Source organism: Odocoileus virginianus, chromosome 18 (assembly GCF_023699985.2).
Source record: "Odocoileus virginianus isolate 20LAN1187 ecotype Illinois chromosome 18, Ovbor_1.2, whole genome shotgun sequence".
NCBI classification, from domain to species: Eukaryota; Metazoa; Chordata; class Mammalia; order Artiodactyla; family Cervidae; genus Odocoileus; species Odocoileus virginianus.
The window spans coordinates 52,768,093-52,795,545 of NC_069691.1; the positions used below are offsets into that span (position 1 = coordinate 52,768,093).

General features: G+C 41.7%; 2 protein-coding genes across 2 annotated transcripts in view; one reads left to right on the plus strand and one right to left on the minus strand.

Annotated features, from left to right (window-relative positions):
- The window catches only part of LOC110128796 (atherin-like), a 216,898-nt gene that overhangs the window by 119,114 nt on the left and 70,331 nt on the right, over positions 1-27,453 (minus strand). The window lies entirely within an intron of this gene.
- LOC110144387 (kynurenine/alpha-aminoadipate aminotransferase, mitochondrial) lies at positions 4,513-25,821 on the plus strand. The gene is made up of 13 exons (XM_020904334.2): positions 4,513-4,887; positions 5,441-5,609; positions 6,959-7,091; positions 10,151-10,225; positions 12,029-12,238; positions 13,283-13,348; positions 14,369-14,451; positions 14,860-14,956; positions 16,125-16,186; positions 16,454-16,518; positions 20,595-20,701; positions 24,440-24,541; positions 25,473-25,821. The coding sequence occupies exons 1-13, from the start codon at positions 4,821-4,823 to the stop codon at positions 25,512-25,514; spliced, it is 1,278 nt and encodes a 425-aa protein (XP_020759993.2). The 5' UTR covers positions 4,513-4,820; the 3' UTR covers positions 25,515-25,821.

Consider the following 27,453-nt stretch of genomic DNA (forward strand, 5'->3'; position numbering starts at 1 on the left):
TCACTAATTATTAGTGAAATGCTAATCAAAATTACAATCAGGTATCACATCACAATGGCTTCCCAGGTGACTCAGTGGTAAAGAATCCACCTGCAAAGCAGGAGACACAGGTTCCATTCCTGGGTAGGGAAGACCCGCTGGAGGAGGAATTGGCTACCCACTCCAGCATTCTTACCTGAGAAATTCCATGGGCAGAGGAGCCTGGCAGGCTACAGTCCATGAGGTCACAAAAAGTCAGATACGACTTAGCAACTAAACAACAACATCACATCACAGTGGTCAGAAGGGCCATTACTAAAAAGCCTACAAATCATAAATGCCGGAGACAGTGTGGAGAAAAAGGAACCCTCCTGTATTGCTGGTGGGAATGTCAACTGGCACAACCACTATAAAGAAAAGTTTGGAGGTTCCTTAAAAAACTAAAAATACACCGGCCATGTTATCCTGCTATCCCACTTCTTGGCATACATCTAGAGAAAATTCTAATTCAAAAAGATACATGCACCTCACTGTTCATTCTAGCACTACTGTCAATAGACAAGGCATTGAAGCAACCTAAATGTCTGTTGACAGATGAATTGATAAAAAAAAAGATATGGTACATATTATTCAGCCACACAAAAAGAATGAAATACTGAAATTTGCAGCAACATGGGTAGATTCAGAGATTATGATATTAAGTGAACTCAGACAGAGAAAGACAAACATTTTATGATACTACTTATATGAGGAATCTTATTTTAAAAAAGATACAAATGCACTTATATACAAAATAGGAATAGACTCATAGACATAGAACATAAACTTGTGCTTACCAATGTCAATGGGAGGAGAAGGGAGGGAGAAGTTAAATTAGGAGCTTGGATTAAAATAAACAAAGTATATTATATATAAAATAGATAAGTTCTAACTGTATAGCACAGGGATCTATACTCAATATCCTTTAATAACATATAATGGAAAAAATCTGCAAAAGAATATAGATGTTTAATTGAATCACTTTGCTGTACACTTGAAACTACACATTACAAATTAACTATACTTCAATTTTTAAAAAGAAACACTTTGGAGTCTTAACCCCTAGTACCTAGGAGTGTGATCTTCTCTGAACACAAAGTCCTTATGGAGGTAACCAAGTTAACACGAGGTGATGAAGGTGAACCCTGGTCTAATGAGACTGGTGTCCTTATAAGAAGTTTGACAACAGGTGTGTGCACACAACAGGGAGATGCTATGTGAAGACAAAGGCCGACATCATGGTGATGCAGCCACAAGACAAGGAAGATTGAAAATTACCACACACCACCAGCATCTAGGAGAGAGGCCTGGAACAGATTCTGGGCCACAGGTCTCAGAGAGAACCACCCCTACCAACGCCTTCATCGTGTACTTCCAACCTCCAGACCTGTCCTTTGTCTCTATCATCACTTTAAATAACATACAGTGTGGAGATTCCTTAAAAACACTGGAAATAGAACTGCCATATGACCCAGAAATCCCACTATTGGCCATACACACCTAGGAAACTAGAATTGAAAGAAACACATGTACCCCAATGTTGATCGCAGCACTGTTTATAATAGCCAGGACATGGAAGCAACCTAGATGCCCATCAGCAGACGAATGGATAAGGAAGCTGTGGTACACATACACAATGGAGTATTCAGTTCAGTTCAGTCCAGTCGCTCAGTCGTGTCCAACTCTTTGCAACCCCACAAATCACAGCATGCCAGGCCTCCCTGTCCATCACAAACTCCCGTAGTTAACCAAACTCATAACCATTGAGTCGGCAATGCCATCCAGCCATCTCATCCTCTGTCATCCCCTTCTCCTCCTGCTCCCAATCCCTCCCAACATTGGGGTTTTTTCCAATGAGTCAACTCTTCACATGAGGTGGCCAAAGTATTGGAGTTTTGGCTTCAGCATCAGTCCTTCCAATGAACACCCAGGACTGATCTCCTTTAGGATGGACTGGTTGGATCTCCTTGCAGTCCAAGGGACTCTCAAGAGTCTTCTCCAACACCACAGTTCAAAAGCATCAATTCTTTGGCACTCAGCTTTCTTCACAGTCCAACTCTCACATTCCTACATGACCACTGGAAAAATCAAAGCCTTGACTAGACGGACCTTTGTTGGCTTTTTAATATGCTATCTATCATAACTTTCCTTCCAAGGAGTAACCGTCTTTTAATTTCATGGCTGCAATCACCATCTGCAGTGATTTTGTAGCCCAAAAAAATAAGTCTGACACTGTTTCCACTGTTTCCCCATCTATTTGCCATGAAGTGATGGGACCAGATGCCATGATCTTAGTTTTCTGAATGTTGAGCTTTAAGCCAACTTTTTCACTCTCCTCTTTCACTTTCATCAAGAGGCTTTTCAGTTCCTCTTCACTTTCTGCCATAAGGGTGGTGTCATCTGCATATCTGAGGTTACTGATATTTCTCCAAGCAATCTTGATTCCAGCTTGTGCTTCCTCCAGCCCAACATTTCTCATGATGTACTCTGCATATAAGTTAAATTAGCAGGGTGACAATATATAGCCTTGATGTACTCCTGTTCCTATTTGGAACCAGTCTGTTGTTCCATGTCCAGTTCTAACTGACCTGCATATAGGTTTCTCAAGAGGCAGGTCAGGTGGTCTGGTATTCCCATCTCTTTCAGAATTTTCCACAGTTTATTGTGATCCACACAATAAAAGGCTTTGGCATAGTCAATAAAGCAGAAATATATGTTTTTCTGGAACTCTCTTGCTTTTTTTGATGATCCAGCAGATGTTGGCAATTTGATCTCTGGTTCCTGGGCCTTTTCTAAAACCAGCTTGAACATCTGGAAGTTCATTACTCAGCCATTAGAAAGAATACATTTGAATCAGTTCTAATGAGGTAGATGAAACTGGAGCCTATTATACAGAGTGAAATAAGCCAGAAAGAAAAACACCAATACAGTATAATAATGCATATATATGGAATTTAGAAAGATGGTAACGATAACCCTGTATGCGAGACAGCAAAAGAGACACAGATGTATAGAACAGTCTTTTGGACTCTGTGGGAGAGGGTGAAGGTGGGATGATTTGGGAGAATGGCATTGAAACATGTATATTGTCATATGTGAAACAAATCACCAGTCCAGGTTCAATGCATGATACAGGGTGCTCAGGGCTGGTGCACTGGGATGACCCAGAGGGATGGGATGGGGAGAGAGGTGGGAGGGGGGTTCAGGATGGGGAACACATGTACACCCGTGGCGGATTCAGGTCAATGTATGGCAAAACCACTACAATATTGTAATTAGCCTCCAATTAGAATAAATTAATTTATATTTAAAAATAAATAAATAGCATACAGCTTCCAGCATAGAGGAAGCACTCAACAAATGTTTAGAGAATGACTAGGCCCAGAACACCTGGCCTTATAATTCATTCTGTACCCAAGAGTCCTAAGCCAAGCCTTTAAAAGGCAGCCTGAGCTGCGAACCTTGATCACTCATTCCACACCCTCAGCAGAATTCCTCCTGTGGCTGCTCCTGACAGTTTCAAAGCCTGGTCTCTTTGATTTTCCAGCAATCAATCACCTCTTCCATTTTCAGCTTCTGCTCTTCAGGCGAGCTGTTGCTAGCGTAGCCCTTGACTACCCTTTCCCACCACACTGGCCATTCTCTGCCTTGAATTTCCCAGCACAAACTCGGGGCCCCTGCATTCCAGTATCTGCTCTGATGGGTCACTTCTCTTCCCGTCTACCTGAACTCAATCATCACCACCTCACAATGAATCAGCACCCTCAAACTCTCTCCTGTCCCACTCCCGCCAGCCGAGTGGAAAATTCAGCAAACTGATGAAGGTTCAGAGCCTGCATCTTATGAAGAGAAAGCTCTTCAGTTTGGGCTCCCTTAGTTTTGTTACCATTGACTGGAAATGTGGGTGGGGATTAATTCCATACTTTAAAAAATAAACTTCTGTATGTAATCAGTACTATAAGAAGCACAGACCTATACAAGAATATGGCTGCAAAGGCTAATTTTCTCCTAGGCCCTGCACGCCAGAAACCAACACCCAGAGGAGGTTCCTACTGACAAAGGGAAGATGTTTAAGTTTGTATTAATGATCTAAAGGAATCACACTAACTAAATGTGAGGGGGAAATCCTGAATCTCTAGTAACATCAACATCTCCATTTTATCGCCCCTACTATCCTGCTCCTGGCCTACCGGCCGCTGTCCTGCAGAGACTGCAGGTCCGGCTGAAGCTGCTGATGCGGCGCGGCCAACTCCCCACACTGCCTGCCCCAAGGCCCACGAGCCGAGCCAGAGGCGCCCGGCCGGGCCTCGGATTGGAGGGGCGGACCATCAGGGCGTGGCCGCAATGGAGGCGTGTTCTTCGGCTGGAGGAGAGGACCGGCCAGAGGCGCGGCCAGGGGTGGGGTTGACCTGCACCCGCCGGGGCTCACAGGTTGGAGGCGGAGACGAGACCGGATGCGCGGACGCGGCCACTACGGGGGTGGAGGCGTGGTCTCAGGGCGAGAAGCCGACTGGAGCGGTGGCCATTGGCTCTAGACCGCGTCACGCGGGGAGGGAGGGGGCACGCGTCGTGACCCTGCGAGTGGACTTTGCCAGGCCTGCCACCCCCGGCCGGATCCTAACCAGGCCCGAGCGCAGCCTGCAGCCGGGACCCTGGCGGCCTCTTCTGGCCCTGAACGCCAGAAACCAATACCCAGAGGAGGTGCGTTTCTCAGGCAAGGGTTAGGCGGCCGGACTGAGGAAGATCCTCGGTCTTCCTAGTCTTCAGCCACCGAAGGAGGGTCTTGGTGCTCCAATCAGAGAATGAATTACGCTCGGTTCATCACCGCCACGAGCGCGGCCAGAAAGCCTTCTACCATCCGAGTCATGAGTGAGTCCGAGCTGCGCCCCTCTCCCATGGGCTGGAAGTGGGGGTGGGGGTCCCCGCAAAGCGGCTCCAGCCTGGGTGAACCTGGCTCTGCGCAGACTGGCACAGAAATCGGGCTGGAAGTGGCACGAGGGCAGTGAATCTGCAACAGAGAGAGGCCAGGCCGCGGTCCTGGTTAGAGACCAGGGGGCTCTCCTGGGCGCAGGGGTCAGGGTTCAGCACAGCCTGCAGGCGCGCAGAGTCGGAGGGCGGGGACACAGGACAGTAGGGGGTGTGGGAGCCTGGTGGGCAGGGAGGGGCCGAGTGGAGGAGGGTTTTCTGTTACTGTGGCCTCTGCTTTGTCCGGGCACGTGGCACGTGTTGATTCCTCAGTTCCTCCACTATTGAGGTCAGTCCAGACAAAGTCATCTTCTATGTTTCTTTCAGACTAGCATTATATCACTAGACATGGTTACACTGTAAAGTTTTATTGACTTTAATGAAACATGCTAAACCATCTCTGTTTATGAAAGTCTTCACTGAAAGTGTTTCTTCTTCTTTTCCATATTTATTGTAGCTGAAATATTGAGCAATGCACCGAAATCTGTCATCTCCTTGGCAACTGGGGCACCAAACCCCAACATGTTCCCTTTCAAGACTGCGGTTATCACCATAGAAAATGGAAAACCCATCCAATTTAATGAACAGATGATGAAGAGAGCACTGCAGTATTCTCAGAGTGCTGGGTACTGATCAGTAGTTCAGCTGCTAACTGGTGTGGACTCTGTGACCCCATGGACCGTAGCACACCTGGCTTCCCTGTCCTTCACTATCTCCCAGAGTTTATTCAAACTCATGTCCACTGTGTCGGTGATGCTATCCAACCACCTTATGCTCTGCCACCCCCTTCTCCTCCTCCCCTCAATCTGATCAGTAGATAATTTAACTTAGTTGTTTCATTTTCATGAGCAATATTCTACAGCCAGCAGATGAAGCATCTTGTGTCTTTTTAAACTGGATGTTCAGCATTTAGGAAGGTTTGGGGAAGAGTTTTCAAAGAGTAGTTAAGAGCAGCAATGTTTCTGACTGCTTAAGATCCCCAGTGACTGATTCTGAACCTTCTATGACTAGGAGAGGGAGAAGTTTTTGAAAGTAGGTACCATTTGTGCTCAGATTGGAAAAAAAAGAGAGAGAGAGAGAGAGAGAAAATAGATAGGTAAAGAAACCAGGATAGGAGAAAAGAGGAGTGGATGACACAGGAAGCAGACATTTTAGGTCCTGAGAAAAAGTTTTAATGATTATGTTTCCATGCTAACCAGGCAGCTATGGAAATGTGTTGCCTGCAGTTCAGATGTATTTAATTTCATAAAGGCAAATGGAACAAATATTCTAAAGCTTTCCTTAGCTGGTCTTCTTCCACTGATGAAGAGTAAACTTACAGACTGTCTATTAATTATATTTTATTAGTCCATTGCTTTGTGATGGAAGAATAATGCATGTTAGGTACATAACTGTATATAATGTATACCGAGAACACGCCTGCCAATGCAGGAGACATAAGAGATATGGGTTTGATCCTGGGGTTGGGAAGATCCCCTACAGAAAAAAATGACAACCCACTCCAGTATTCTTACAAGCATAATCCCATGGACAGAGAAGCCTGGAAAGCTACAGTTCATGGTGTTGGAAAGAGTAGGAAATGACTAAGCAACTAACACATACAGGCTTTTCTTTCCATGATGCAAAGAACTTAGTGACCCTGAACTTCAGGTATCCTACAAAATCTCTCTAAGAAAAACAAAAAGGCAATACCATAGTGAATGCTCTAACGGAAAAGAAAAACTATAGGTTTTGGAATAAGAAAGCTTTAGATTCAAGTCTCAACTCATTTAACCACCAGCTGATTAATTTATGTGAATTTCTTACTCTGTAAGCTTCTTGCCTTGTATTTTAAGTAAAGATAGTAATATTAGCGAAAGGCATTCAAAGATTTTTAAACTGAATATATAAAGTGCCTGATATGACCATTTAGTTGCTGTCTACTACTATTATGATTTTCACTACTGTCAATTTTTAAATGCATTTTATGCTTTAGAATCCCAGAGCTGTTATCCTGGCTAAAACAGTTACAAGTAAAATTACATAATCCGCCCACCATCCATTATGCACCCAGCCAAGGACAGATGGACATATGTGTCACATGTGGCAGCCAACAAGGTCTCTGTAAGGTAAGAGTGGAGGGGAAGGGCACCCATGGAAAGAATGTAACATGTGCACCCATATTGCCATTTCTCCCTTAACCACAGAGCAGCATGTTTTGTGGGTTAGGAAATCTTCAACAGAATAATAAAGGGAACCTGAAGACATTCACCAACATGATTCCTCTTAAACAGAGAGCCCAGAGTGCTGAGTCCTTAGGATAAGCTTCCCTGCAGCTTAGTGAGCACGGATCAGTATCATGTGGCTCAGAGATGCAGGCTAATTTGTTAGGCTGTGGTTATGTCCGTATGACTTTTAAACTCTTCAAGGGTGTGTCCTGACCCTCCTGAGATGAGGCCTCATCCCTTTGCGTGTCTGCTGCTGTCATCGTCTGTACCAGTGGCCTCCTGCGCCCCATTTCCCTCCAGATCTGAGGATCTCCAGATCTGAAGATTCGTCTGTGGCTGTGGCTGACTTCTCCCCTGGGCTGGCGGCCTCTCTGTCTCTCTTTCATTCTTTCTGTCTCTCCGCCTCTCTCCTGGTAGTCCACTGAGGTCTCCAACACTGGGTATGCCCTCATTAAAGAGACTGTGTTCTCAGTCTCATATCTTTTTCTTTTCTTTTTCTTGAATAATTAGTCCTGGATAAGGAGTTTCTGTATTAGTCTGCACATCTAGCTTAAAGTATGACTCTTGTTTATATCAAACCAGAGTGGTTTTCTTGTTCCTCTTATGTAAATGTGAAACCTATAATCTGGTTACTTTTAATGAATTTTAATTAAATTATTATTACAGAATAATGTATTTAAGTAATAACACTTTAAAACTTCCTCCCTGTTTTATGACTTAATTAGGACAAAGACATGGATAAGCTGCTGTTTGAGGTTTTTTTTTTTTCTTGAAGAGAAATATTTGTGATGCCCCAGACCAGTAGGAAAAAAGTTCTTTTCAGTGAAACACCTTTCCTAGAAAGGTATACCATGAGCCTTTATTTTTCTCCCACAAAAGATGCTCTGGAAAGTTTCTTCTTTGTCTGTCTCAACATTAATCATATCAAAGAGGAAGACAGCACACATGGCCAAAAACATTAGTAACTCACTGGCTTATAGCCATGCAGTTACAGAGGCCTCCTGGGAATATGGTTTAACATTTCTTCCACTTTGCTCTCCAGAATAAATATTATTTTAGGTGTACAAATATCAAATAATAAACAGCACTCACTCCTCATTTAGAATTCTGGACTTTGTCATGTCCCCTTACCAGCACAGGAAATGTTGGTCATGAGCTTTTCATCTGATCCATGGCCTATACATGGATTTGCTTGGTCGTAGGAGGGCCTGTTAAATGTAAATCAACTAACTTGTCAGAGGAAACTGTGTTTGTCATAAAATGCCTAAAGCTCATAAGAAATAGTAAATGGAATATCCTAGGCCAAATCAGGAAAGAAAAGTCAGATCTTCTGTTTCAATGGATACTGGCCATGATGTTTGTCAAGAGCTCTGAGAGGCTTGACCTGGGGATGATGAAACATCCCAGGGTAGGAAAGGATGGTTCTGTGCCTTGGGTAAGATTAGTTGGAAAGGACCCCTCTGATTCAGGCAGGAACATCTCTGTCTGGCTCTACTGATGTCCTGAGGCATCACACTGTCCTCAAGATCCGCTCTGATTTGCAGGCCTGGTCTCCCTTGACCTCCGAGTCTCCCAAGCCTTGCTGAAACCATCCTTTCTGGAACACTCCCCCGTCCTTGCCCTGCCCGCCCTGCAGTGTCCATGGTTCACAGGAGCCCCACAAGACTGGGCCTCGGGCCTCTTCCCCTTCCCGCACACACCGCCCCTGAGCATCACACCAGGGATCAGGCCCACGCCTCCATCGCCAGGCGCCCTCTACACCCACGTGTCCACCGCCCCCACTGGCCTCATCCCAGGCTGCTTCAATAGCACCTCACACCAAAACACTCACCTGCTTCTCCCTCAGAAACAGACAACATTTGGGGTGTTTTCCAGTGAATGACACCCCTCCCATCACCTCCTTACTGTACAGCCAGGAATCCAGAGGTCCCTCCTTACCCCCTCCTTCTCCACTTCCCCTCAGCCCACAGTCACGTCCCTTGCTTCTGGTTTCCTAAATGCCCCTCAGTTCTCTTCAGCTCTACCACCCCATCCAGACCACCCTTGCCTTTCCCTGGGACTGCAGCAAAAACCTCCCAAATGAGCCTAAAATCTTCCCAGACTCCACCTAGATTCTCATTTTTCTTTCATACTTTGATTTTGCAGCCAGAATGAACTTCTCTTACACTTGTCTGATCTCATGACTCCTGGGTCCCGCCCTCTACTTAAAACTCTCCCTGGCTCACTTGTCCAAAGGCCTCCATGGGATGCTGTCCCTCCACTTTCTTCTGACCTCCCTCCACTCTCCTCTTCACACTCCACCTCAAGCCACAGGATTCTTTCAGTTTCTCAAATGTCTACCTATCGTCACCTTTCCCCAACTCTTCACTTCCTCAAGGAAGCCTTCCCTGAATACCCCAAGTCTGCTGAGTGATGAGCACTTAGAACACTGGCATCACACAGTAGTGCTTATCGCTGACTCTACATGTATATTTATCTGAGTAGTGTCTAGTTCAGCATACTAGCACCTTCATGAGGGTAAAACCATCCATATAATCTTCACTTTCTCTCCATATGTTACACAGGCCTGGCTTATAACACAGACAAACTTTTTGCAAAGAAAGCATAAATGTGTTTAGGATCCAAATCAGTTCTGTTATTTTTCAGTGTAGAAGAGAGGTTGGCAAACTATGGCTTGAGAGCCAAAGAGAATCATCCCATGTCTGATCCTGTAAGTAGAACGTTACTGGAACTCAGCCACGCCATCGGCTTGCATGTTGTCTATGGCTGCGCTCTCACCACAGAGGCAGAGATGAGTAGGGGCAACACACACCCCAGGCCCACAGAACACGTCCCGTCTGGCATTTACGGAAAACTTGCCCACTCATACTCTGGGACCCTGGTCAGCTCAAAAAAGAGTCGTGGGGGTTTCTACAACTGGAAATCATAGTCTCCAAGCTAACCTGTGCTTCTTTTGTCAGGTGTTTGAAATGATCGTTAATCCTGGAGATAATATCCTCGTAAATGAACCTATTTATTCAGGAACACTTCATGCTGTGAGTACTTCTTACAAAAGGCAACTCTTTTTTATAGTAAATAAAGAGAAAGCACTGCTCCTTTAGAGTTATCTGCCCACTGAAAAATACAGTAGCATCTTTCTTTGTGAAGAAGAGAAGTTTCAATAGAAGCAAAATATGCTAACCGTAACTTCTGATATATACATTTCTTTTTACAAAGTCTAAGTGTACAGGTGCTAAAATTCAGTTGTGCAAAATCCTGTCCAGTGTTCTTAATATTTCACTTGAAATGCCTCTTAATTTAAAAAGACATTTTTCATTACTGTCTATATTACCACATGTCTAAGACAAATCATATGTCAATGTAATATAACTAAACCTATCAGTGTGACCAGGACTTTCACATCTAGTGTTTATTATAAGACTCTAGACCCAGAATGAAGAAGCGGATCACCTGCTCTGCTGGGTCCTGGTCAGAACTCAGCACTCTCTGGGGCACAATACTTTGGGGTTGATGTGAACATAGTCTGGAGCACAGTCAGAGAGAAGCAACTGGAGTAACAAAAATTTAGAAATAAGACCATACGTTCAATGCTCTTTTCCATAGAAAGAGGAGATCCATGGGGACATGAGGATTGTCCTCAATTACATTAAAGTTAGCCATGTCACAGAGGAGTTAGATTTGTCTGTGTATGTCCTTAGGTTGACAGAACTGGAACCAAAAGGTGGAAACTACAGGGAAGGAATTTCAACTCAATTTCAAAATAAATTTCAACTAATTAACCATCAGCTTTACCCACTCTCTGAGGAAAAAAGCAAACCCATCCCTGCAGGTGCTCAAAGAATGCAGCCAACACAAAAGAACAAATATTGTGTGATGCCCCTTATACAAAATATATAAAACCAGCAAACTCATAGAGACCAGAAGCTGATTAGAGGTGACCGAGCACTGGGGAGGGGGTGGGGAGTTGTTGCTTAGGGGGTACAGGTTTCTGTTTGGAGTGATGAAATGATTCTGGAATGGACAGTGTCATGAGACGCACACATCGCGAACACAGTTATTGCCACTGAATCACACTTTAGAATGGCACAGTTTTTACCACAACTTTAAAAACTAAAATAAAATAATTCCCTTTTCTTCATGATTGGAGACTAATTATTAATTACGTTCCTAAACTATACATATAAAACTTGCATCTATGTAAATAGCTGGATGCACACACACTGTCACATGCCCAAACAGAGATCTGTGCCAGGCTCTAAGGAAAGAGGCTGAAGTTCTGTGTGCAAGACTTCTATAAAACTACATTCATGACAAGGCCACTACTTTCGACTTCAGCCTCTGCAATCAGTACAATATAGATATACTTGCACACCCCTTGGGGAGCCATGGCCCTGATGCTCCTTGGTGACCCAGCACCACACTGACCCCCCGATCCCTCTCCTGAGACCACCATGAACCCCATACAGTGCAGAGCTATGCTGGCATGGCAGGGGGTCTCCAGGACCCCACTCCACCCTGCTCTGTGTCTGTTGCTCCCACGCTACACCGCTTGTCCAATATTTTGAGTATTACCTCTGCTTATAACTTTTTATATATTAGCATCATAGGTGCTTTCTAAGATTGATTTCCTTTCTCAAAATCACTCCTTAATAAACACCTATTTTATGAGCCAGTTCTAATCATAATCATGAAGATAATGCAGTGTGGGCATAGAGCTGAGGGCAGGTTTGTGTCTAAGGGTGTAAATGGTAACACTCTCCTTAGTGTAAGAACCCTCGGCCCTGATATTTTGTAATCAGGTCTCAATCGCGGACTTGCTTTTCTCTGTGTGTTGACAGCTGCAACCCCTGGGCTGCAACATGATTAATGTCTCCAGTGATGAGCACGGGATCATTCCAGACTCCCTCAGAGAAACACTTTCCAAATGGGAACCGGAAGATTCAAAGGACCCCGAGAAAAACACCCCCAAATTTCTTTACACTGTCCCAAATGGCAACAACCCTGCTGGGAACTCGTTAACAGCTGAGCGCAAAAGGGAAATCTATGAGGTATTTTCAAAGAAGGTGTTACATACTTGTGTTCTTGTTTCCTTCTGACTCTTTAGAAGAGTGCTCCCAAATTCCTTCTCTGGTTAGGCTCTTCCCCTCAAGGAAGATGATTTTTAATAAAAAGAAGCCATCTATTCCAGGCTCGCCACAAATTTAAACACAAGAAATTACTACAGTCTGGTTGACTGATATGTTTCTTTCCCTTTGATTGATATTTCAATTGAAAGAGATGCTATTCTTGGTGCGGTGTTACACTCACCTCTTACTCCCTTTTTTTCTGTCTTCACCTCCTCTCCCACCTCCAGTCCATCCCGTGGCCCCTACTACCCAAACCCATCATCTCCTCAGCCACCCTCCCCGCTGATCCTGGGACTCCTTTGCAGGGCTGCTCCCCCCACACAGAGCCCGTCCCCCAGCGCCGGCCCCACCACCAGTCACTGAATCCTTCCTACTCATGTGTGGAGCACCAGGCCCAACTCCAGCCGCTTCCCACCACACACGGAAAATAAAGATAAAAGTCCTTCACTTCCACACACTGATGGGACCTGGGCCTCTGCTCCCAAACCTGGGGGCTCTCACATCCTTCCCTCTGTCCCTTAAACACACCAAAGATTTTCTGACTCCAGGGCCACTGCTCCCTGCTCTCTCAGTCTAAACATCTTCTCCCCCAGCATCTGCACAACTGATCGTTCCGGTCAGCCTGAGCTCCCCTGGAGCTTCCCCGTCTCTCTCTCTCAAGCATCAGCCTCTTCAACCTCTCAACCATCAACCATCAACCATCTGCCCTCAGGACATCCCACCTAATCCTCCTCTGGTCACGATCTAGGACCTCAGGTTCTGTCTTTACCACCAGAATGAAAGTTCTGTGAGGACAGAGCCTTTAGGGCTGGTTCCTCCTCCTAGGACAGCGGGGACTCAGAAGTTGCTGGGATGAATGAATGAATGATTGAATGAGTACAAAGAACTATGACTGATTTCAAGTAATTTTCATCTTAGACAGCTCTTAACTTTAACCTTACTCTAACTTTATCTAACGTGTTTTAGCTCACAAGAAAATATGACTTCCTCATCATAGAAGATGATCCTTACTATTTCATGCAGTTCAACAAGGTAAGTGACAGCGTCAACTCAGCCCACAATTAGAAGATAAGGTGTTGTTAATGCACGTGATTGCATTTTGGCCTGGCTGCTGAATATTTTCATCTGTGGTGTTAACTGCTTATTCCAGAAATTCCCTACTTTTAGAATAATGGCTGGCCATCTGTGCCAGACACGTGAAGGAACATGTGAGTCAAGGTGAAGGTCGTCTTGACTCCATAAACATGGTACCAGGGATGTGGAGTGGGTGTCTCCTGGGGTGTCAGCCTCAGTCTCTCAGGGGTGGCTGATGGGCTGGAGGACTTGGGAGCTGTGTTCAGAGAGAAGGCAGAGGGCTGTCCTCAGTCAGTGATGTAACTGTGAGCAGAGGAGGGCGTTCCTAGCATCATGCTCCCTGCCTGCCATCCCTGTCACGTAGGGAAGGAACTCACCTGCACAACGAAGGACTTCTAGATCCTTCCCCACTGTCCATGTGCACCACTGTCCCCGAGCATTGTTCCCTAGGAGACAGCAGTAATGGTACAGACTCCAATGCCCGGTTCCTCAAAATCTAACACTAGAATTGCTCTCAGGGCTGCAGAGAACAGACACATGGATTCAGTCCCCACTACGAATCTACTGAAAAGAAACACAACTCTTGGCTTTTTATCTATTTACCTGACTATCATGTCTGCCTGCCACCCACCCTAAACACAACCATAGCCCCCTTCCCTGTGGGCATTTACTTTGGAATAAATTTGGAAGGTTCACCATTGCACACTGACTACCTGGCTCATCTTCGTTTGAACATTCTTTGTGTTTCTAGTTGTTCTAAGGGTCAGCATTCTCTCTCTGAGGAGCCCTGCATGCTGATAGCACTCCTCATTGTGGTCTTTTCCAAACTAATTTTCCTGGAATCCTTCCTGGAAATCCGTTCATCCTGGATCTCAAGCCTTGGGACAAGGAAGTCCTATATGAAGTTCCCACTCTCTGCACAAAGTAGGGATACAGACTCTAACAGATATAAATACTGTATTTATCTTCCATTTCAAGCCCTGGGCACCGACATTTCTCTCCATGGATGTGGATGGGCGTGTCATCCGAGCTGACTCTTTTTCCAAAGTCCTGTCCTCAGGGTAAGGCCCTGGCTCTGCCTTCAGGCTGCAGATAAAGGTGACAGGGGCTGCCCCTCAGCATCTTTTAGTATAAAAAGTGATTCTCGTTTAAGGTGCTTGTATTCCACTCACCTTAACACATCTGTTTGAATATTACTAACATATTTTCTCCCAATCCATCCCCACTGGTCAAAGATCCTTGACCATTAAGATATACCTGTAAGGGGACTGGTCAGATTTGGGTGCATGTACAGAAGAATTTAAAAATATCTCATCAGATATCCATTATATTTTAAGTGTACAATTAAGTTTAAATGTGTACTTTAAATAAGAAGTAGTTTTACTAGAAGGTGTTAAATTTCATGAAATCAGTAACATGGTATTAACTGATAATGCATGATTGGTAATGTGCCTTTTCGTTTTGAGCAGGTTGAGAATAGGGTTTATAACTGGTCCAAAACCCTTGATTGAGAGAATTGTTTTACACATACAAGTTTCAACAATGCACCCCAGCACTTTTGCTCAGGTAATGACAGTTTATGAAATATGAATTTTTTGAATCAGATCATAAAAGAAAAGGATGTTGGCAAATAAGACAGAGTAAAGTGTCACCAACAGAGATATCACTGACTGCATCTGTAGCTCCACATGGACTAGCTAGACAGCACATATTTGCTCTAAAAGGCAAAAGAGTTTTGAATGGACCTGATGCTGTTTCAAGTGTAGACCAAGCCCCTTGAGAATCAGATGTTATTCATCTTGTGTCCTGGCATCTAGCCCAGGAACCTCATAAAAACAGTGTTAAACTCAACAGGATGGAAGGGGTTTGGTGAAGTAACACACAGTTCGCTCCACTGTCCTGAAGTCTAAGAGCAAGGGTTCCAAACCTGCCAGTGGCCAGGTGTCTGCCTTCACTGCCCATGTGCTAACCTCCCTACAGACACCAGCTGGAATGTATTTTAATTAAAAGACAGTAAAATTATTTTTGGAGATTGTATAAATTTCTTCACAAGCTTTGAGAAATTATTGAACCCATTCCTAAGGAACCTTGAAAATCAAACCTTGAGGACAGAACTGCTACCTATGAAGGCCAAAAAGGTAGTTTATGTAGAATGGACATTTGTTTGATATTATATATTCCAGAAAGTGCAGATGCCCTGTGTTTTATCACCTTGGGGACTTTTTCCATATTTTCCGTATCTGTTATCAATCAAATTTCACTATCCATTTACAACATTTAGAACATCTATTCTGGATAAAAAATCTCTGGAAATACTGTATAAATATTGTATAATTTCATGCATCAACTGTATGCATTTTATACTTAGAGAGGCCATCCAGGGCAGCATTTATTGGGGGCATCTGGGACTAGACAGTCTGACTTGAGTCCAGGCTCTGTGATGAGCTGCCTAATAAGGGTATTACAAAGACCAACTAATCTGAAATGTTAATATATTCACATGGTACAGCAGTTTCTGACACACAGTGAGAACCTTATAAATATTTGTTATTTTTAATATTGTGCAATATTATTGTTGTCACTGTTGTTAATCAACACTGTTATAAGTTACTGACTTTAAAAAGCTTGGTGCATCTTCTTGGTGTGATTTGCACATAATCAAGAGTGATTTGCTTTCATTTTTGGCAAAAACACATTTAGAGCATGAACCTTGTTTCTGTCTCATGCTTTTTAGCTCCTGGTCTCACAGCTTCTATACCAATGGGGAGAAGAGGGCTTCCTGGCTCACACAGACAGGTACTGTACTTGAGGTTTCATACTTTACATAGAAATGGACTTCACTCTATTAATTTTCATTTTTTAATTATTCCAAAATAATGGAAAAACCACAAAGTAGAAAGTTTACCACTGGACAGGTCAAAGAAATATGGTCTATTCCCTCATCAAGAGTTCAACACCTTCATCAAGATACAAAATAGATTCTTATAGACTGGACCCTCAGAGCCTTTTGGATTCTGCAATCAGTATAGCAAACACATATTTTTCATTGTTTTCTTCCTCTAGGGTTATTGATTTCTACAGGAAGCAGAGGGATGCATTAGTGGCAGCAGCAGACAAGTGGTTAAGTGGTAAGTGGAATGCACATCCTATCCTGGAATGAGCAGCAGTCCTTATATGAGTGAGTGATACCACAGAGTATTGTTAATAATCCTGGGGAAGGAAACAGGGTCCAGGAGGATTCTTGGCAAGAAAATGTTACCCTATGAATAATCTTAGTAGTAATAGCACAAAGAAATAAAGGAAAACAATAGAATGGCAAAGACTAGAGATCTCTTCAAGAAAATTAGAGATACCAAGGGAACATTTCATGCAAAGATGGGCACAATAAAGGACAGAAATGATAAGAACCTAACAGAAACAGAAGAAATTGAGAAGAGGTGGCAGGAGTACACAGAAGAACTGTACAAAAAAGGTCTTAATGACCTGGATAACCACTATGGTGTGGTCACTAACCTAGAGCCAGACATCCTGGAGTGTGAAGTCAAGTGGACCTTAGGAAGAATCACTATGAACAAAACTAGTGGAGGTGATGGAATTCCAGGCAAGCTATTTCAAATCCTAAAAGATGATGCTGTGAAAGTGCTGCACTCAATATGCCAGCAAATTGGGAAAACTCAGCAGTGGCCACAGGACTGGAAAAGGTCAGTTTTTGTTCCAATTCCAAAGAAAGGCAATCCCAAAGAATGCTCAAACTACCGCACAATTTTGCTCCTTTCACATGATAGCAAGGTAATGCTCAAAATCCTTCAAGCTAGGCTTCAACAGTATGTGAACCAAGAACTTCCAGATGTTCAAGCTGAATTTAGAAAAGGCAGAGGAACCAGACATCAAATTGCCAACATCCATTGGATCACAGAAAAAGCAAGGGAATTGAAGAAAAACATCTACTTCTGCTTCACTGGCTATGCTAAAGTCTTTGATTGTGTGGATCACAAAAAACTGTGGAAAATTCTTAAAGAGAGTTGGGAATACCAGACCACCTTACCTGCCTCCTGATAAACCTATAGGCATGTCAAGAAGCAACAGAACCAGACATGGAACAATGGACCATTTCAAAACCAGAAAAGGAGTATGTCAAGGCTGTATATTGTCACCATGCTTATTTAATTTATATGAAGAGTACATCACATGAAATGCCAGGTTGGATGAAGCACAAGCTGGAATCAAGACTGCTGGGAGTAATATCAATAACCTCAGATATGCAGATGATGCCACCTTAAAGGAAGAAAGTAAAGAACTAAATCGCCTCTTCATGAAGGTGAAAGAGGAGACTGGAAAAGCTGGCTTAAAACTCAGCATTCAGAAAACTAAGATCATGGCATCTGGTCCCATCACTTCATGACAAATAGACGGGAAAAGAATGAAAACAGTGACAGACTTTATTTTCTTGGGTTGCAAAATCACTGTGGATGGTAACTGCAGCCACAAAATTAAAAGATGCTTGCTCTTTGGAAGAAAAGTTATGACAAACTTAGACAGCATATTAAAAAACAGACTTCACTTTGCTGAGCAAGGTCCATTTAGTCAAAGCTATGGTTTTTTCAGTAGTCATATATGGATGTGAGTGTTGGACCATAAAGAAATCTGAGCATTGAAGAATTGACGCTTTTGAACTGTGGTATTGCAGAAGACTGTTGAGAGTCCCTTGCACTATCCAACCAGTCCATCCTAAAGGAAATCAGTCCTGAATATTCACTGGATGGATTGATGCTGAAGCTGAAGCTCCAATACTTTGGCCACCTGATACGAAGAACTGACTCAATGGAAAAGACCCTGATGGTGGGAAGGATTGAAGGCAGGAGGAGAAGGGGACGACAGAGGATGAGATGGTTGGATGGCATCATCCACTCAGTGGACACAAGTCTGAGCAAATTCTGAAAGACAGTGAAGGACAGAAAAGTCTTCTTGCTGCAGTCCGTGGGGTCACAGAGTCAGACACGACTGAGCGACTGAACAGCAGCACAGATGCTGACACAGCTCTACATGTTTCTGTTACAAAGTCTAAACCTAACTTCAGTGGAGGACCTGTGCTTTAAAAAAAATATCAATTAGGCTAACAGTCAACCAGCAATAGCCTACTTAAAGCCAACATCTGTACTGAAAGGTTTTCAAAATTTTGCTCCAAACAGAAGAGGAATTGTGACACAAGCAGTATATTCCTTTTCCAACCTGACTCCATAAAGACAAAATGGTACTATAGTACAAACTAAATGCAATCTAAGGTGGATTTCATTACAGGTGATTTGCCTGGTAATTATTAACTTCATTTATCTAATATTTCTATCACTAATCTGATTTCAGAATGGTTTAGATTTAATTGTCTATTAACGAAGAAAGTAAAATGAATTGCATGACTTTAATTATACCACTGAAAATGCCTTTGGCAAGAGTAATAGTAAATACAAAGTATCAATTCCTTGTTTCCATCACATCTGCTTCCCTATGAAGTCTTATTTTTTTGATAAGATCTTATCTTTTTGATAAGATCTTTTTGTATCACTTCTATCATTTTGAAAAACAGGTTTTAATCCTCATCCATGTTTTTTTTCCCCCCCTAAAGACTAATGACTAAAATCCAAGTAACTCTTGTTCGTTCTTGGTTTCTCTATGCTTATATTCAATGAAACAAAGCCTACAAATATACCTGGAATTCTTGAATTTTAAGTACTTCTTAATTGTGCATGCATGCTGAGTTGCTAAGTCATGTTCAACTCTTTGGTACCCCATGGACTGTGTCCACGGGATTTCCCAGGCAAGAATACTGGCATGGGTTGCTATTACCTTCTCCAAGGGATCTTCCCAACCCAAGAAATCGAATCTGCATCTCCTGCATTGGCAGGTGGATTCTTTATCACTGACCTACCTGGGAAGCCCATACTTCTTAATTACTAGTACATTCTGATTTAAAATAATATCAATAATCTCAGATATGCAAATGACACCACCCTTATGGCAGAAAGTGAAGAGGAACTGAAAAGCCTCTTGATGAAAGTGAAAGAGGAGAGTGAAAAAATTGGCTTAAAGCTCAACATTCAGAAAACTAAGATCATGGCATCTGGTCCCATCACTTCATGGGAAATAGATGGGGAAACAGTGGAAACAGTGGCAGACTTTATTTTTTGGGGCTCCAAAATCACTGCAGATGGTGATTGTAGGCATGAAATTAAAAGACGGTTACTCCTTGGAAGGAAAGTTATGACCAACCTAGATAGCATATTAAAAAGCAGAGATGTTACTTTGCCAACAAAGGTCCGTCTAGTCAAGGCTATTGTGTTTCCAGTGGTCACATATGGATGTGAGAGTTGGACTGTGAAGAAAGCTGAGCACCGAAGAATTGATGGTTTTGAACTGTGGTGTTGGAGAAGACTCTTGAGAGTCCCTTGGACTGCAAGGAAATCCAACCAGTCCATCCTAAAGCAGATCAGTCCTGGGTGTTCATTGGAAAGACTGATGCTGAAGCTGAAACTCCAATACTTTGGCTGCCTCATGGGAAGAGTTGCCTCATTGGAAAAGACCCTGATGCTTGGAGGGACTGAGGACAGGAGGAGAAGGGGACAACAGAGGATGAGATGGCTGGATGGAATCACCGACTCAATGGACATGTGTTTGAGTAGATTCCGGGAGTTTGTGATGGACAGGGAGGCCTGGCGTGCTGCAATTAATGGGGTCACAAAGAGTCGGACATGACTGAGTGACTGAACTGAAACTGAACTGATTTAAAAAAAAAAAAACTTCATTAGACTTCTGAACAACTACATAAATGATATGATTTATTGAAACACTAGAAGACTCTAGAAAGAGTTGAGGAATCCTCTCCTAAAATTGAAAGAGTGTCTTACGGGCAGCTCTAAGGAAGGGAGGTGGGCATGACGCTGGAGTTCCTGAATGGCCCTGAGACCCACTAAAATCCTAAATATACATGAGTCCCCCCTCACTCCCTTTCAAACGTTCCCCTTACTTTTTGAAATAAAACTGTAACGCTCATTTTCAAGACTCATAAAACTATGTTAAAAAAAAAAATGCCATCCCCTAGGGAACTTTTTTGGAAATACTAGTTTACAGTTACTGCAGTACATCATTTAAGCAATACAGTTGACATCATAAACAATGGCCTTAAGAAATATTTCTTCTCTTCTCTTCGTAGGTTTGGCAGAATGGCATGTTCCTACTGCAGGAATGTTTCTGTGGGTTAAAATTAAGGGCATTCATGATGTAAGAAAATTGATTGAAGAAAAAGCCTTTAAGAAAGAGGTAAAATGGGGGGTGGGGGGGGGGGAAGCTATACTTTTTCCTTAAGGTGATATCTTAACAAAAACAGCGAGAGATGTTTATTGTTGCCCACCAACTCAAGGATGATTTTGCCTACCAGTTACAATATCTTATTATTCGGATCATAATAGATTGGGGGGCTGTTTTTTTAATATTGACTTATTTACTTGGCTGTACCAATCTTTGTTCCAGCATAAAAACTTCACTGTGGCATGTGCAATCTAGTTCCCTAACCAGAGCCTCTGCATTGGGAGTGCAAAGTCTGAGCCATGGGACCACCAGGGAAGTCCTGAGATCACGATAGATTTGGGGTTACAGAATTAGTCTCCTGGCCTAAACTAGGGGAAACACAGTCATTCAGCTCAGCTACTGGTTAGCTTAGTGGCTAAGAGCACAGTCTCTGGAGCCACAGTCCTTAGGAGTGAACCCCAGCTCCAGCCCTGCCCTGATATGTGGTGCTGGGTGAGGTGTTCTTACCAAGTCTCATCTGGAAAATGTAGATAAAAGGAATCTCTCCCTCTTAGGGCTGCTATGATGATGACAGGCGTCAACATGGAAAAACACTTAGACTAATGCTTGAAACATTGTAAATGCTAAGTATTGGCCATTATAATATTTAAAGTAGAAAGATTTTTTTCCTGACTATGAAAGTAGCATCATACTTCATTAAAGCATAATGAAAAAATTTTAAATAGCCCATAGATTTACCACCCAGATTTTATTACCATTTGTTGATATATTTTCTTGAAGAGTTTGTATATACCTAGTATTTTGCCTGTGAAATTATTTTTTAAAGTATAGTTGATTTACAATGTTACATTAGTCTCGTGTATACCATACTGATTCAAAATTTTTGAAGGTTAGACTTCATTTAAAGTTATAAAATATTGGCTATATTCCCTATGCTGTATAATATATCCCTGTATCTTATTTATTTTATACACAGTAGTTTGTACATCTTATTCCTCTATTTCTATATTGCCCCTCCCTGCTCTCTCTTCCCACTGGTAACCACAAGTTTGTTCTCTATAGGTATGGGTCTGTTTCTTTCTGTTGTATTTATTTTTTAGATTCTGCATCTAAGTGACAACATGGTATTTCTCTTCTTCTGAATTATTTCACTAGGCATAATACCTTCCAAGTCCATTCATGTTGTCACAAATGGCAGGACTTCATTTTCCTCTGACTGAGTTCCAATGTATATGTGTACCACATCTTCTTTATTCATTCATGTTTGATGAACACTTAGGTTGTTCCTTTATCTTGTGTATTGTAAATAATATTGGGGTGTGTTTATCTATTCAAATTAGTGCTTTCTATTTTTCCAGATATATGATTGGATTGGAATTGCTGGATCATATGGTAGCTCTATTTTTAATTTTTTTGAGGAACCTCAATATTGTTTTCCATAGTGACTGCACCAATTTACTTTTCCACCAACAGTACCTGAGGGTTCCCTTCTCTCCACATCCTTGCCAACACTTGTTATTTGTGTTCTTTTTGTTTATAGCCATTCTGAGAGGTGTGAGGTGATATCTCACTGTGGTTTTACTTTGCATTTCTCTGATAATTAGTGATGTTGAACATCCTTTCATGCATTTGTGGATGATCTGCATTTTTAATCAATTTTGTAATATGGCTATGCAGTTGTTTTAAATGATTAAAATTACACAGAAAAGTTTACATCCTGCTTTTTTTATTTAAAATTATCCTGCAAAGGTTGCTTCTGGGTTTTTCTCTCCTTTTATACTTAAATCATGAGTATACTTAGATTTCATTCAGGGACATTGATTATACTGAGAAATCTAAACTTGTTTGTCTGGCTTTCCAATTTACCAATTATCTTTTCTCTATTGATTGATTCCTTTACTGTGTTTGTCACTCTTTTCTAAACACCCAGATCTGTTTCTAGTATACCTTTTTTCTTGAAGCAGTGAGTACAAAAGAACAGACTATTGATATTGGCCAACTCCCATGCTAGAGCATAAGAGACGAGGCAGTCTAGAGGCCAGAGCTGGGAACTGGCTGATTGGACCTGAGACCAAATCCACTCCCCTGGGAAAGTCACTCACCTTCTCTAACTGTTGTACTTGAGCACAGGACTCATGCTTTATGAATTTTTTAATGCTAATGATAGCACATAGTAAATGCTTAATAAATACTTACATGACTCAAAGAAGTGCATTTTAGTATATAATAAGTCAATTTTATAACATTTTGTTTGCTTTCTTATCAATGCCATAATCATCCGGAACATTTGATGAATGGCTATTTGTGTGTATCCCTGAGCTAGGAGCTAAAGATACAGACTTCATATTTTATTATAGTTTTTTCAGTCCCCTTCATTTATTCCATATTCCCTGTTGCATGTACCTTTAACTTTTCTACATAATCACCAACTTTATCACCACTCTATTAGTCTAGACTTTGACCATCTTGGAAGGAAATTACTACCATTTCTTCCTTCTCTACAGAAATTTGCTTCTGGCACATTCCAAGAGTCCCACAATATTGAGAGAAATGATGGTTTTCATTCTAGATGCTTCCCAGGTGTACTAGTGGTAAAGAACCCGCAGGAGGCACGGGTGTGATCCCTGGGTCGGGAAGGCCCCCTGGAGGAGGGCATGACAATCCATTCTAGTATTCTTGCCTGGAGAATCCCATGGACAGAGGAGCTTGGTGGGCTACTGTCCATAGTGTCACACAGAGTCAGACACAACTGAAGCGAGTTAGCACGTTAATCAAGACACAAAACTCATCTTCTGCCTTGAAATCTTCTCCCCAGAATGCCCCAGATCATTTCATTCCCACCTCATCTAACTTCAGCAGAGAGGTCCCAAGTTACACCGTGTAACAAGCAGTTACTTAAAACTTTGAATGTCATGATTGTACTGGACAACCATCTCAAAGATTTTATTTCTGACTCAGGAACAATTTTGAAAGACATGGTTTGCAGGCTCCTCTGCTCCTGCCATGAGTCAGAGACCCAGGTTCGTGGCCACCTTCTTGCTCTTCATTGTTCAACACACAGATCCATGATGCCTGCACACTGCAGAGGGCACGGAGGGTCACACAGGGAGATGTTCAGGGGCCAGGCTGAGAAGGAGCACCAAGGCGTCCCCTCTCCTGGCTGGGATGCAAGCACTCAGCCACAGGCATCTAGAGGGAGGCTGGGAACAGCGTTTTCATGGCCAGGAAGCAGTGGACATGTGCTTTAGGGCAGTGAGCTGCCAGCCACAGAGGTCACCAAGCCGAGCAGGTGTCCCACCATCTGGACACAATCAGTTGACATTTTTACTCCATCGCTCTGTGTAGTAAGTGTTACCACCCCTTTGAGTGATCAATTCTCTTTCCACTCGGGGCCTCCACGCTCTGTATCTTCTCCCTGAAGGACTCTTCCCTTACTTTTTGCTTGACCAACACCTACTTATCTCTCAAGTCCCAGCTTAAAGGTCACCTCCAAATTTGATACCTTAAAAAGAGGTTTGGATTTATTTCACTTTTCTTGTTACATTAAATATTTATATACTTTTCCAGTTTCTATGCTTTTAGTTTTGTTTATTGTATGACATGCAGAATTTTTATATAAATTGATTTTTCTCTTGTGATTTCTTTAATTGCTTTTAAACTTAAAAAGTCTTCCCCTACTCAGGTTAGATTTTCCTCTATTTTTATTGTCCCTTTAATGGAATATCACCTATTTTCCGTAAACTCTGTCAGGTATTCATGCTTCCGGGATGTGGTTTCTACATTGATAGTTCAGCTCCTTGCCCCTACTTCAGAGCATCCTTCTCTTCAGCTTCTCCAGAACAGATGGACTTGGTGAGTACCATATTCTCTTTAGAGAAACACTAGATATCAATTTATTTTTTGTGTTCATTTGTGAGTTACAACATTATTTGTTGTCTTCCTTGTTTTCTGAAAAGTGAGAATAATTGGAAAGTCATAAGCTGCCATTCAAAGAAATTGCCAAACTTCTTTAGAAAAATGATGAGAGCAAGTTGCAGTTGAATTTTTATTGTCTTCATGAAGTTTTGAGACCTACTCAACATTGTTTGCAGATTATCAACATGTTACAAAGAGAAACTCTTTCACTCCTTCATGGAATTTACATGAGCCAAAAGTATAAATTCATTAACTCATCACTGTATCTCTGAAGGAAAAATTCAGCAAAGGCCAAATAAAATAATATTAATGATTAGAGTTAATTAATTGATTAATCACAAAATCTATCTTCAACCAAGATAACAGGAAGTAAGTTCCTAGGCACTGACTGGTGTGTCAGGAACTCATAGACAGGCCATAAACTGAGATCCAGTAACTGTGAGAAGAGCATATACATATCCTGGGAGATGGGTGTCTCTGGGTGTGTTCTTGATTTACTTGCTTTCTCACATCATTAAATATGCTTTTCGTAAGTTATATATGAATAGAGTTGGACAACTGAAACTATACAGAAGGCATATGCAAGTGAGGGAGTATATGCAAAAACCAATTTGTGTTATGACAGAAAAAGATGATCTTGAGGGAATAAGAATTTTAAAAAATTCCTGGGACTCTGATATGCTTCCATGTTCATATGTTAGTGGACATGATGGCATCTGACTCAGATAAAGCTGAGGTTAAGCCTGACCTTACATTGTCTGATCTCAACCTAAAGATGGACTCTCTTTTTTTGAATTTTTAAAGTTATGACAGACTTTTCCTAAATGGCATCCTAATTTTCTTAATTCTTCTCTCTGTTCTATTTTAGGCCTTTCAGAGATTGGCCCAACTTATAAAAGAATCTTTATGAAGAAATCAAACTCTTCATAGCACTCATGGATTTCAGATGCTATGCATTTATCTGTATTTCAGCAAGAAGAAACAATCATTGGTGCTAGATTTACAGATAGGGTTTCACTAAATATGTCATGCCTGTAGTAATTTAACTACACAACCTTCAAAGTGCCCTTGAACCCATCAGACCTCCAAAATATATTTATAATTCATCCATATCTTTTGATAAATATTCAACCCACACAATTAATTTTATCCTGGATTTTATTGTAAAGAACTCTGTATTCACTTTATAATTTCCCATAAATCTTCTTTGAAACTGACATTTTATAGTAAATTATTTATAAGCCAATAAGTTAAAAATGGCATATAATGTGAACTTTATCTCTTTTTAAAGAAATGTTATAAAAGCTTCCACCTGGTGCAGTAGTAAAGAATCTGCCCACCAATTCAGGAGACTTAGGTTCAATCCCTGAGTTGGGAAGATCCCCTGGAGTAGGAAACCCACTCCAGTATTCTTACTGGGAAATCCCATGGACCGAGGAGCCTTGCGGGTTAGAGTCCCCCACACAAAGAGGTCACAAAGAGTCTGATATGACTAAGCACTCACTTACTCAATGAAAGCTTACTGCAAAAGTTGTTAGAATTTGACCATTATGCGTAATTTTCAGTAAGAGTATCACAGACATTATATAATATAAAAATCTCTATAACATGAAATTCCAAAACTAAACATTCCTAAAGATGTTCCTATTAATTCTGAGGAGGAGAGATTGAGGACTTTGAAAAATGTACTACATTGTATTTTATGATTCTACACAACTTCAAACACACATTCTTACCAGTTATGTGATTTCCTACTACATACCTTTGAGGTACTCAGAATATACTTTTTAATGATTTTCTTTCTCATCTTTTATGATCTTTATTTTCCCATCTGATTATTAAAAATATGCTCATGTAATTTTTCAGATAATCCAGGAAATGTAAAGAATAAAGTAAAAGCCACTGCCTCTCTCACCACACCATTTATCATCCACCCTTTCAAGATGTTTCTGTGCATGCACATGTAACATATAAAAAAAATAGGATGTCATTAGGACAGTATCATAAAACACCCTGCATCCGTTTTCTGTCGCTATAGAACAATTTACCAGCATTCCAATTTAGTCATTGTAAAATTATCATGTCCTTTAAGGAATTAGGAAGTATAGATTACTGTCATTCCCAAGATCCTTGTGTACATAAATACCTCCATCACAGTTATTATTTTTCCACCATACGAATGAGTTGGAATGTTTGGTCCTGGTGGTAATTGCTATAGCTATTTCAAGCTGACTTAAAATGAACAACTGTCAGGAAGCACAGAGAGTCACAGGCAGAATAAATCCGGGGGGAACATGAAGATATACATACTAATCAAATTGACAAAAATTAAAGACAAAGGAAAAATATTAAAAGCTAAAAAAGGAAAAGGAAAAAATAACATACAATGTAATTCCCATAGGGTTATCAGCTGATTTCTCAGCAGAAACACTGGCCAAGAGGGAGTGACATGATAGCTTTAAAGTGAAGAAAGGGAAGAAACTGAATACCCAGCGAGGCTTCATGCAGATTTGACAGAAAAATCAAAAGCTTTACAGATAAACAAAAGCTAAGAGAACGCAGCACCACCACACCAGCTTTACAACAAATGCCAAAGGAACTTCTCTAGGTGGAAAAGAAAAGGCCACAACTAGAAAGAAGAAAATTATGCATGGACAAGCTCACTGGTAAAGGCACACATGGTAAACAGGAAAGCAACCACACCTAAATATGTCAAAAGCATCAATCACGAGGAAAGCACAATGCAGGGTATTGCAAATGCACTTGAAATTAAAAGACCAGCAACTTAAAATAATTGTGTTTATATATAGTTGCTGTATCAAAACCTCCTCGTCACCACAAACTGAAAA